We start from the raw sequence: 13,393 nt of genomic DNA on the forward strand, positions 1-13,393 counted from the left end.
TTTGGACCTTTTTGCTTGATGTTTTTCCCTCAGAAGTTTCGCAAACATATTGTATGTTGTAACTGCAGTGAGTGGAATTTTGCTGTGTGAGCAATGAAAGCTAATTATGCTCATTAGAAGTGAAGCAGCTAATATAGCTGCGTTTAATAACAAGTCACTTCTGACCCTAGGGACAAGAATTTATTTCTTAGCGATTTTTACCTTGGCACAAGCAATGGGAAAAAATCAAACCCCCCAACCCAGGCAGCAGCTTTCAGCACAGGGCTGGAACACGGCCACGGGGAAACTCTGAGGCTATTCTGTCACCTTTTCTGAAAATCAATTTCAGAAAAAAATGTGGTGTGATGCTATGTGGTGGTCAGGTCTGCCTTTTAAAACTGTGTAACTAGACATTAAAAAAAAAATGCCTGTATTGTTTCCTAATGTAATGGAAGGAATGGGGTTTGACTGGACATGAAAGCTTTGTTTCAAGGCTAAATCTGTAGGATGTGCTGACTAGCTGGTGAAAAAGTGCCCTGGGTTGGTTGGTTTATTTAACTTTCTTCCAGCAAGATAGCGTACTATGCTGTTGTCCTTCCACTGCAAGGGAAGAGCCTAAAATAACAAAAGCTGTTACGACAGCTCCCGAAGGGTGGCTTTGTCAAGGTCATGGTTCCTATTTTCATTGGATTTTGTGCAAATAGAGATAGGTATGTTAGGTACTTGGCCAAATACTGTATTTATAAGATGACGAGTCCCCCCAGAAGTGTAAAATCAAACAAAAATGCAACTCCTGCCCCTGGTTATACAAATACAACCAGCTAATGTATGTTATGGTTAGCCTGGGACTGTGACTGGTCAGCATATGCAAAGCTCTGGACTTAACCTATGGATGTGGCTGCTCTTTCTTAGCTGGCAAACCAAAAACTCTGAGGGACACGGGGACTGAAGCTCTGTATCTGCACGTGCTTCTGCTCTACCTAATTTTTATGTAGTTATGCTGGAAACTTAGAAATGCTGAACAGCTATTTCTGCCCTGTATTTGGAGCAACAGAGGGTGGTAAAGATAAGGGTATGCATTTTTTTCGAGGAGTGGGGGGAGTTTATAGCAGGTTAGTAAATGTGTGGATGCCATGTTTGACTCCAGGCTTTTAAGATGCTGATGGTTTGGGTCTTGGAGAGCATTGGGAAGTAGTTTCTCTCCCTGGTCTGTTTGTGTGCTTGTGGGTATCTGCATTTAGCCCCTTCTGGGGAGGAACATGAACCTGGATGCTGGGCTAGATGGAGACGTAGCCTGACCTACTACTGCTGCTTGTATGGGGCCTTCATATCCTTCTTTGTTATAGATGAGGTGCTGGGCAGAACAGCAGGATTATCAAGTGGAATGAATTAATAAGGCAATGCTAAATGGAAAAGGGTTTGCCTGTAAAAGCAAAACTAGTTGTTCAACCAAAATCTGCTTATTTACTTCAGTGCAAGGTGGTCTGTGCTGGTGTGAACTGTGCTACTGGTTCTGCTGTGTTTGTGGGGACAATCAACAAGAGGGATTATACAGGGATGAGTTTTAGGAAGTATTATCCACTGGCAGAAATGATGCCCAGGAATCTATTAAATGTAGTCACTCTGGTTAACAGTACAGAGTGTAATAGAAAATATATATTGAATTCCACAGAGAAGTTGAGAAACCAAAAGAAAATCCATGTGGTGTAAAAGAACTAAAGCCTGTGCATATCTGTATGTGTGTTTATAAGTTTGTATAGATATATATATATATGACATCTTTTGGCACACATATGTAGACTCGTGTATATATATACAGGTTAAAAAAAACCTTTTTTTGATGTTACTCAACACCAAAAAAGATTGGACAAGAAATAATGCTATAGGGCAATGCATTTTCTTTGCTAATAAGAGAGACCTTTGCATTTCTTTCTTTTTTAGCAAGGTTAAACAGAAATTTTCTCGATCTGCACATTCTGCAGAGTACCACTGGTAGAGGCAGCTTAGTATTTCTTATATATTATAAAATATATGCATGTGTATATATATGGAATGTTATATTTAATGTATAATATGTTAGAATATACTTAAACATATTTAAACTTTCATTACTTAACATTTTTGTTTTTAAAAGGAATGAATTTAATGGGGAAATATTACTATTTTTATTTGTCTGAAGTTCAAAATAGTAATGAATTAAAACATAATATGGCAAACTTGTACAACAAAAAAACTTCTTTCTAATGGGATATCTAGTCTTGTTTGCTTACAATCTATTTTCTGGTGTGTGAGGGCGTTGGTGGTGGTTTTCTTTTCTTTTGGTTGTTTTTGTTTTTAAACTTTAAAGCTGAAGTTAGACATATCAGACAATCTGTTCTGCTTTCTGCTATTTCATTATTGCAATGTCTCAGACATGCCTGACTTCGTTGCAGCTGTTGATAGATAAGCAAGGTCATTTTGACAGAGATCCTGTGAATTAGTCCTAGACAAATTCTAAATTAATGTCTTGGTGTCTATTAATTATATATAGCACAATGTGCATTACAGATCACTGTGTCTTAGAGTTATTAGTATAAGCATATTGCAACTTGTTTTTAGTAATTTTTCCAATGTGAATTACTTCTGTAATTCTGCTCATGAGAACATTATTTACCTAGTAGCAGGTATAGGTAGAAGAATAACATGGATTTTTTTTTTTTAAGACCAACAGCTTTTGTACTGGAGGAGAAAATTTAGCATTGAGTAATGTTGTATTCATGTACAGCCTATGATTAATGTTGTGGTAGTTGGGTAGAAGAACTTGATGTATTTGAGCCCTGCAAAACTTTACTCATTTTTCTGATCTTTTCTGTGGGGTGTTTTTGGTGAAAGGGTCCGTTAGCTTGTTTTTCTGGTTCCTTAACATCAGGGAAAGGTACAGGAAGAGTACTCCTGGATGTTCTTGAAGCATTTTAACATCTGGTTTGAATCCTTTCAAGTAAACCTGAACATGCACAAGAGTTGAGATGCTCAGCAAGTTGCACCACAAACCTGCAGGAGAAACAACAGGACTGATGCAAGCTGTTCTAAACTTTTTAGCTCTCCTCTGGGGAGAACACATTGCTCTACTTTCCCTGGTTAAGTTACAGTTCTCATTAACAAGGGATACGGTGTTGCATGGCAGAAGTGCAGTGATTCACTTGGAAAATGAAAACCATTGTATGGACTACTGCAAGTTCTTCCATCTCCCTCATCAGTTAAAAATCTGAGCTCTTCAGAGCTCTGTGTAATTTGGGGCTGGTGGTTGACATAGTAGGAAGATAGTTGCAATTCAGTTGTAACTCATTAACATAACACAGCAGTATGTTTTACTACTCTGTGGGAAGACAGCTTTGTTTTAGAGAAACCATAAAATGGAATCTGAAATCCCATCAAGAAGTCTGAGGGTTTTTCTTTCCATTTCTGCAGGATAACTTTAGTGTGGACATCAGCTGAATGTGGCAAAAAAAAATCCCACCACGTAGGTCATGATGGCCAACATCTATTTCAAAGGTTATCTGGAAGTACCCAGGTGGCTGATGCTTTGGTCAGCTTATAAATAAAGTTAGGTTTTGATTTGGAAGAGGATATTGGTAGGCATAGCAGATGCTGGATCTGTTGGATGTTTCTGGTTCTCCTTGAGGCAAGGTGCTAGTTGGGCTCCTGCTCAAGCATCACAACGAATAACTCTTGTAAAGATGTTGGGAAAGATGTCTGTCCCATCCCCCCAAGCTATCATCTAATACTCTGTTAAAATAATTGAATACTTGTAAACCCCTTTTTTCCCCTGCTAAGTGTGTCATAAAAGCTGCATTTATTTATGTTTTGTTACAGGATGATCACATAGGTACACTTCCTCAGCACATGGCTCTGATGCTTTGTTTTTTTTTCTGTCATTAACTGACTGAACTGCCTGTCAACTCCTGGTTGCTGTGGCTGGGTTTGATATTTTTGTTCAGTGGGGCTAAAATATCACTGGTTTCTCATTTAGTTTTCTTTTGAGTTGTATCACCTTGTTTCCATTGTCTGTCTTATTTAGAAAAACTTTAAATCTGATGAAGAAATGGAAAAAAGGGGAGAGCAAACAAGGAGCTTGTAGCCAGTAAGCTTTGGAGCTGTGTGCATGGATTATTGAAAGATTCATACGCACATTTGATAGTCAGGTTCATTATAGGCAGGTGTCCCTTGTATTTCTAACCTCTCATGAACACTCAGAGAACTTACGATCTTGGTTTTCATCCTGGCTTCTGATCTTTGTTTTTCCTATATGGGCAGTGGGATTCACCATGGATGGTTATAGCAACTTTGTGCACCCTAAACACTTCCTTTGAATCTTGAACACAAACTTGGATTTGCATTTGAAGTAGTATATAATTCGTTCTATTTCCTCCTTTCTGGGAGGTAGCAGAGAGGGGAATGTCATTGACATCCCTTTTCCCAAATTTAGGGGAATGAGGGAATTGGCTTATAATTATGGATTTCTTTACCTTATTTTTTTCTTATCTCTTGTAATAAAAATATGCCTAATTCTGTCCCGTTACTGTGTTTTACAGTGATGAACAAGTTTTTTGTTATGCTTAGAAAACAATCTTCTAGTTTTACTACCTGGGAAGTTTAAGTTCTTCATTGATAAGGTAAACATAAAATATTTTGGAAAGAACCAGAAATTGTCAGGCAAAATCCAAATGAAAAATAATAGTAATTATATATTGTAGAATTGGAGGCATTACTGCTGTGGTTCTCGGATTTTATTTATGTAAGAAATCGTTAGAGGATTACTGATATTTACTTTGGCCACTTGTTTTCTATGTCTTGCCATATGGTTCTTGCGATTTATTTTATTGTCACTGCTAACAGTAAGAAGTTTGTATTTCCATCCAGAAACAATCTCAGGTTTCTTTCAAGTCAATTTAGGTAGTACTTAATTATTGCTGTCTTTGCAAAGTGTGTAGTGTTGTTTTCCTGTTTTACATGGATCTGTTGGTCTGCCACATGACAAACTATAATAATCCTACTTAGACTTCAATGCCAAGTGTTGACAATGTCGGGTTATATCATGCTAGAAAGGTGTATTTCTCACTTGCACGTAAAGCAAATACGATTTTGAAATGGTAGGTTTCACTTGATGAAGCACCAAGTTTTCTATCTTTTACTTCTGTGTGTATTGATCTTTCAGTTATTACTGAAGGTCTTTGCATAGAATTATGTATCATGTTCAAACTTGCAGTGCTAAAGCAATAAAAATAAATCTCCAGAAGCCTCTTTCGTCAAACCTGGCTGTGGTGCATGGTTGCGTCCTAACATATAAGATGCTGTTGTAGGTTAGCCCTGGCAGGCAGCTCAGCACCACCCAGCTGCTCGCTTGCTCTCCCTAGGCGCGATGGGGGAGAGAATTGGAGAAGTAAAAATGTGAGAACTCAAGGGTTGAGACACAGTTTACTGGGGCAAGCAGAAACTGCCTGTGCAAGCAGAGCAAACCAGGGAACCCGTTTGCTGCTTCCCCTCGGCAGGCAGGTGTCAGCCCCTGCCCGGAGAGCGGGGCTCAGCGCGTGGAACGGTTTCGTGGGAAGACAGAAGTCATCAACCCAAGCATCCTCTTCCCTTTCCTCCTTTACCCCAGTTCTGTCGCTGAGTGTGACACCCCATGGAGTGGGACACCCCTTTGGCCAGCCTGGGCCAGGCTGGCAGGGCAGCGCGAGGAGCAGAACAGCCCTGGGCAGTGTGAGCACTGCTCTGCAACAGCTCAACCATCCCTGTGCTATCAGTGTTATGCTCACCCTAAACCCAAAGCACAGCACCATACCAACTAGCAGGGAGACAGTTAATTCTATCCCAGCTAAAACCAGGACAATATCCACCCCTTATTCCATACTATCCATCATCCTCAGGTCCCCCACTTTCCACTACATCCCAATTAATCACCCCCACCTTTCCTGTCCTTTGATACATACACAAAGATAACTTTCCCTTAATCTATGAGCCATCCCTCTAAAATGTCTGTTGAGTTCATTTAATCCATGACTTTGGGCTCCATCTGTTGTAGCAATCAGATTGTTGCTGAAGCCAGTTCTGCTTCCCTCACTGCTGTGCTTGTCTGGTTCTGTCAAAATCAATTTTTCATTGATCTGGGTGATTTTTACTGTAATACCATTGATTTGGCATATAGCAACCATAGCAGTGATGACATACGATATTATGTAGCACAAATTAGCACCATACAATTCAAATCATGGGCTATTCTCACCCAGCATCAGGCCCCTTTGAGATACATGTTGGACTTCCCCATCCTTCTGCATTACCCACGTCCTTGGGCAAAAGCAGACCCATGGATGGGTTTGCCTTGCCTGAGGCAGGAATAGCCCAGGCTGTCCTCCCCAGCAGGTTCTTTATGTGCACTGCAGGGACATTTTCCCCTTCCACAGCACGTAACAGGTTTGATTGGGCAGGGCCAGCTCAGTTGGCAGACCCCTAGTAGTGTTGACTAACCAGGGGGCCTTTGCCAGATGTGTGTTCCAATGTTTGGATGTCCCAGCACCCATTACTCTCAGAGCAGTCTCTTTAACAGTGATGTTCAATTCTTTTTCCCCAGAGGCTGGTGCATGTTAGGGGACGTAATATACCCACTCGGCACCGTGCTCTTTGGCCCAGGTGTCTATGGGGTTATTTTGGAAATGAGTCCTGTTGTCTGACTTGATTCTTTCTGGGGTGCCATGAGGAGCTGTGCTTCAGTACCAATCACTTCTGAAGCAGTTTGAAACCCTTCATACACTGCCAATACCTCTTTTTCAGGCGGAGTATAGTGGGCCTTGGATCCTCTGTATGCCTGCCTCCAAAACCCTAGGGGCTGACCTTGAGTCTCCCTCACCTCTTTTTGCCAGAGGCTCCAGCGGGGGCCACTCTCCCCAGCTGAGGTGTGCAGCACATTTATTTTTTTTTAACATCTTGCCCTGCCCAGACTGGCTCGAGGGCTACTGCATGAACTATTTCCTGTTTAATTTGTTCAGCAGTATCTAAAGCCAGCTGGATGGCCTTCACTTCTGCAAATTGGCTCAACTCACCTTCTTCGTCAGCAGTTTCTGCAGCTTGTCACAGCAGGGCAGAAGGGTCTCAGCTATCTTCTGCTGGGAGCTATTATATGGGCTACTGACACGTGTAGCAGAGCGGCTGTCATACAGGGTGTGTGACGAGGCGTGTGCCCTGCTGTCTCTCATCCTTTCTATCACTGAAGCTGTGGTTTGGATGGGGATATTAATTAATAAATTCTTAGGCAAAATTCAGACACACGGAACGTGGAGTTTTGATGTCAAAGTCTATTTGACGTTTGACTAATCAAAGCTTTAAATTTAGCTTGCAACTGAATTCAGGTTTTGAGTCTTTTTTGGAGCGGACCCATGTTTCAAAGTTCATTGCTTAAGTTTTTAGGACTTTGGCCACTTTCTCTGGTAAAAATGCATTAGGTTTAATGCTGAGTATGAACCTCTACAGTTTTATAGGAAAATGGAAAAAAGGAAATCCTTCATGAAATGTAAGGGTTTTCTACTCTTCATTTTTAACAGCTTCCACTCTCAAAGAGTTGTTAATGTGTGCAGACAGGTGCTCCAGCATCAGGGAATGTCAGAAGTAGGATTGTTTGCCCTGGAGTCTAGGCTATGCACATTAATGCAAATTTATGACTGGATTATATAAGGATGTCAAAGCGTAGTAATCTGGAGGTTGCTCAGTGTTTAAGAACATGAAATGTAAAAAAGTGTTCTTGTCATTGGACATTTGCGTAACAGAATCACAGATGGCCTGAGGCTGGAAGCGGTGCTTGGAGGCCTACCGGGCCCAGGACCCTCAGGTCCTCTTCTGCAGAGCTGCTGTCCAGCTGGGTGGCCCCCAGCGCGTCCTGGTGCCTGGGGTTCCTCCCCAGGTGCAGGGCCTTGCACTTTCCCTTGTTGCCGTGAGGTTCTTGCCAGCCTATTTCTCCAGCCTGTTGAGGTCCCTCAGAATGGCAGCATGACCCTCTGGCATATCAGGCACTTTTCCCAGTTTTGTGTGATCAGCAGCCACACTGAGGGTACTATCCCATCATTCAGATCGTTAAAGAAGGTGTTGAGCAGGACTGGACACCGTATTGACCCCTGAGGTACACCACGAGTTACGGGCCTCCTACTAGTCTACAGGCCGCTGATCACCACGCTCTGGGCCTGGCTGTTCAGGCAGTTTTCAATCCACCTCACTGCCCATGCAGCCCATATGTCAACAGCTTCTCTGTGAAGATCTTATGGAGACGGTGTCAAAAGCCCTACTGAAATCCAAGTATATAATATCCACTGCTCTCCGCTTGTTTGCCTTGTGATTTGTTCTACAGTCATTTCACTGTAGAAAGTTAACTTGCTGTAGAAGTCGTAAGGCATTTAAGCAATTCCACAACCACCTGCCAGTACCTTTAAAACTCTTGCACGTTTTACCGGTCCATAACCAGGTAGGATCATTGCCTCAGTCTGCGTTCCTAAGTGGAAACGTATAATGCAATTTGGTTTAAACTACTTGCTTTAGATATAAATAATGACTGGCCATTTCTGGACATCTTTCACAAAACACTTGGGGTAAGAGTTGTAGAAATAAAGAGCATTTGTGTGACTGAAATGTTCTGCTAATGTGCTTTCTCTCAGCTTTAAAAGAGCTGAGCTTGCCAAAGAATTGACCTTGCATCCACTGAGCTTAGTATTCAGACCTGCATAATTATTTATTTTTTAATTCGCTATATGTGGAATTGGGATAACACTGAGTATTGCTAGAATTCATCTTAAAGAGGAATAAGAGGAATGCAATTTTTATGAAACACTTTTTTTAACGCACTGAGAGTAACAGAGGAAGTACTTCTGGGAGATCCCAAACTTCTCAGCTTGTGGAAGGTACACGATAAGTAAAACCACTGGGAGTCCTGAACTTGAATGCAAAGCCTTAAAGATATGCACAGTAATGACCTATCTCTATAATGAGACAGGAATTTTTAGTTGCATGTTCACATAGTGCTGCAGGCCTGTATCATAATGCCTATATAGAAACGAACCTAAGGTTTCCTCAATTTTCAGTGTTTTTCTTCTTTTAGGATATTTGTTTTTCTTCAGCTGTAGGATTGATGTAGCTTTTCTGCTTTGTAAAAAGAAGCCTTCATAATGTTTTGTTAAAAACTTGGTGTAAATGTACTTATAAGATAAACTATGAGGTCAAAACTGGTGCCTGCTTTTATTCATCTGATGGGATATGACTGATCCACTAATGTACTACGTGTTCCTTCTCAAGTAAGCATTGCTGCTATGGGTAGCACTGTAAGTTAGGAAGGCTGCAGTCAGCGTCATGTGTTATTCTGTTTATTTTAGATCTGTTGCAATATACGGTGAGTAGACTGTCAGTAATAAATGCATCATCTCCCTAGTGAGGATAACTTGAGACTTTCTTAAAGAAAACTACAGTATTTAATTTTAATTTTTATTTTTTTCTTGGTATTTGTGGGTGGGTATGTAGGTATCCCTACATGTAACAAGTTATTTTTTGTCTGCGATTATTTAGTGTGTAAATCAAGAGGCTGGTAAAGCTGAAAATCATATTGGAATTTTAGCAAACAGAAGACCTGGGACGGATTTCAGAGTGGGCAAATCAAACTGGCAAAGTCATCATTCATGTGAAACCTGTGTGATTTTTTGGGAGAGTAGTTTTTCTTAAAATACTCTGTGAAAATTTTAATTCTGAACTCATTTTACAGTGTATCATGCTCCTGATATTGGCCAGCCACTACATACTACTTATTTGTGTGAAATTGTTTTCCTTGCTGAAATAATTCAGTAATGTTATGAGCCAATTATTGTTTAATTTTTGTTGGATTTCTGTTACACGCATTTTTGTGCCAATTAGCCACCCCATTTAATAGTTGTTTCTGGATTGTTTCTATTGGTGAAAACAGGAAAGACTATTTTTTGCTAAAGCAGTCAACCTAAAGGTTTAAAACCACAAATAAGCATGGGTTAATGTAGCTACTGGTGTGTGTTATATATGGTAGGAAATAGTTCTCTAATTTGAAGGCTGGGCATTTGAAAACATTAAGCAGTTCATACCTAGCACAATTCTTAACTGAAGGTTAAATTGCAAGTGTTCTGTGTGCCAAAAGTGGGTATCACTTTGATGTTGAAGAATAATTTCTAAGACTTTAGAATTTATTCTGTAAACACTGTTTTGCTAAAATAATAATTTGGAAAAGAAAGGAGAAGCCTGTTCCAAACTCCTCCTGTAGCATCCCTCGCTATTTCATCTAAATACAGCCCTAGTCATGATTTTCCATTTAGTGTATGAATATTTTCATTTTAACTGGATTTTGATTGTACAGCATGGTCTGCTGTAGGGGCTGAACATTAGTCTTGTGAACATTAAGCAAGAAACATGATTTCATTACCATGAATGCTTCATTAGTTGCATGGGAATATTCAAGACTGTAAAGTTCATATATAAAGTTTTAAAGAATTAGTGAAGCTTCTGCTGGCATTCACCATTCTTTTTGACTGCAAAGATTCTAGCAGGTTTTGGGAGGTATATTGGCAAATCAAGTCTCCATCGGTTTACCATTTTACATCTTAAAAAGGGGAGAAAAAAATGACCCGAAAAATGATATGTGAAATTAAACTTATAATACTTAAGAAAGGTTATTTTTATCTAATTTTTTATATTTGCAAGGATCGGCTTTAACAGGAGGCATAAAGGTGCATTGTTCCCTTTTCACTCAGATATGTTTTAACGTTGTGTATTTGAAAATCAGTCATATTTTCTAATCTCTGAAAACAGAAGCAGTGGGATTTGTGGTGCTGAATTTTAAATGTATAGAAGTACATTCAATGGAGATGATGTTCAATGTATAATTTGCCTAATTTGTGTACTCATATGGACAAAAATTAACTTTGATCTAAAAGTAATAGCTTCATTTTCTTTTTAGAGCTTCTGATTTTTACAGCAGGATTTAAATTATAAATCCTATGCTTGATGTGAATACAAATATGATAATGACAATAGCATTTGTAATTTAATACTGTGCACTTAAAAAAATCTACATGGTTCTGTAGGGTAAATATTAGCAAAAGTAGTTGGGATGAAAGTGTATTTGCACATGCAAATTATGTAATACTTGTTGGAGATAATTGGAGATTAAAAGCTAATTAAAGATTGCTGACTTAATGGAGAAATGTTAATGTTTTTTAATTGAAAAGCTTTTTTTTCCTCTTTTCCTTCCAGGTATTGCTTCGTTTTTGCTTTGGGATACCTCACTGTGTGCCAAATTACTAGAGTCTATATCTTTGATTATGGACAGTATTCTGCTGATTTTTCTGGGTAAGGAGAAAAAAAAATCTTCCCATCTTGCCTTGCTATGTGATGCTGTATCTGTTTTTTTTTTCCACCCTTTACTACCACATGATGAAACCTGAATTGTGTCTGATGTACACGTATGTGTTATGCAGTCTGATCCCACAACATGAGGAAACTGAATGTTTTAAGGAAATTAGCTTTTAGCTTTGCTCTGTTTTGGGTTTTACGTTAAGTGTTTCAGAAAGTGAAAGCTGAGCAGAGGTGTGGTTGGGTAATCATACAGCCCTTGGAAATAGACAGCTATGCCTGTATGTGTCCTCATTTTATATAATGGGCTTAACCTATGTTTGGTTGGAGCTATATGTGAGCAAAATATAATAAAAATGCAAAGTAAAAATTAAAAAAATGGTGATCCTTCTTTGTATGGCAGACAGAAACAAAGCACAACAATTTCTATAAATGTTTTCTCCTGATGGTGCTTTGATTTAAGGGAGCATATTGGAAAAAAAAAAAAAAAGGCAAGAGAAGTGTTTGCAAGTCTGTTTGGAAAAAAAAAAAAAATAAAATGCATTAAATATATTTCAGGAATACTGTGAATGGCATTGGTCTTTGTAGTTCAGTGGTACCTGTACTGTGTAGTAGAGTTGTGCGTGTTAGCCTTGTCACTTCTTAATCCTCATTGGTAAGAGCCCAGAAACTAACTTTAGGCTGAAGCCTCTAGCTTTTGTGGTTAAGTTAATATTTTCTGTTGTTATAAGCTGGCTCTTAACCTTCTGAAACATCTTTCTGTATTTGTGTCTACACACAAGTGTCTGCCTTCAAGCCAGATATCCAAGTTCTTGTTACAGGCAGAGGAGATCTGATCAATGTAGACAGCAGAGCCTGGAGGGCACCTCAGCCGACCCACCACTACGTATCCACCTTGATGTGAACTGGATGACTTGACATATGCCCCTGACTGTATTGTCTACATCTCCGCTGACTTTAATGAGAGATTGTAATGCAGAAATAAGCATAAAGACACACAAAGCTAGATTACCAATGTTGAATTGAACGTCACCGTTACGAGTGGGACAAGAATCCAAATGCTGTCCCTCCCAGTTCACTGTAGGGCCAAAGTGGGTACAGCCTTGCAGTGACCAAAGCTCTCAGCTGTGTCGGGAAGCAGTGTAATTGCATTTGCTTGTTGCTGCTCTCAAACTATTAATAGTAGCTTGAGCACACTTGCTCAAATGGGACTGCATTGCTTTCAGATACCAGCTGTCTTTGTGGCTCTGTTGGTTTGGTGCAGAGATTTCTGCTAGGTCTAAACATGTCCGGAGATCCATGAGGCCCCTGCTCTGGATGGAACTGTTCTAAAGCCTAGATCTGTCTCTCTGATTGTGTGCTTGAGCTGCCTGATTTAAAATACCCTTTTATGCCTTGGTTTGGGAGCTTGGTGCATGCATATTGTATTAAGTCTCTGGCATAAACTGCATCTGCTCCCTTGAGGCCTGAGACAGATGTTACTTCCAAAACAGAAGGAGAACAACATGCTGCAGCTTGAACTGAAGAAGGCTATGTTCCACCAATTTTCTCTAGTTCCAGGGGAGGAGAGTAAGTTCAAAATTAACAAAAATGCCCTAAACAGCCAATGAATCCCAGCCCCATCAAGTTATTTCTTGGTACTGAAGAAATTGGCATGGCTTCATATAGTGGTTAGCCCTGACAGAGCTTTGAGTGGATACCTAGATATTCCTCCTAGCCCATTGTGCAAATCTGAGGTATCCAAGCCCAGAGAATCTGCCAAGGAAATTTGACCCCATGCTGGAGGTGCCATTGCTTGTGCAGAGCATTGCAGTCCTGGCTTCAGTAGTGACAGGTCCCAGCTGCCAGCAAGCCTTCCACAGCTTCCTTTGCCCTTCTGCCAGCACCTAAAAGGGAAATTAAAATTAAAATTAAAATTCTGCTACACAGCCTCACTGTTCCAGGAAGGGCTCTTCCTCTTTTAGTCTCTAGATTGCTGCTCCTCAGCCAAGTCTCTGAAGATGCTGGAATAGCCACCTCAGAAGGAAAAAAT

At 40.1% G+C, this 13,393-nt stretch overlaps 1 protein-coding gene across 1 annotated transcript in view; it reads left to right on the forward strand.

The window, feature by feature from the left end:
• MBOAT2 (membrane bound glycerophospholipid O-acyltransferase 2) overlaps nt 1-13,393 on the forward strand; it is a 100,586-nt gene that overhangs the window by 47,989 nt on the left and 39,204 nt on the right. Inside the window, exon 4 of the mRNA XM_083828270.1 lies at nt 11,263-11,358. Within this exon, the coding sequence (XP_083684396.1) occupies nt 11,263-11,358 (96 nt within the window). The remainder of the gene's footprint in view (nt 1-11,262; nt 11,359-13,393) is intronic.

The sequence above is a fragment of the Anser anser genome (assembly GCF_964211835.1).
Source record: "Anser anser genome assembly, chromosome: 3".
In the NCBI taxonomy this organism is placed as follows: domain Eukaryota; kingdom Metazoa; phylum Chordata; class Aves; order Anseriformes; family Anatidae; genus Anser; species Anser anser.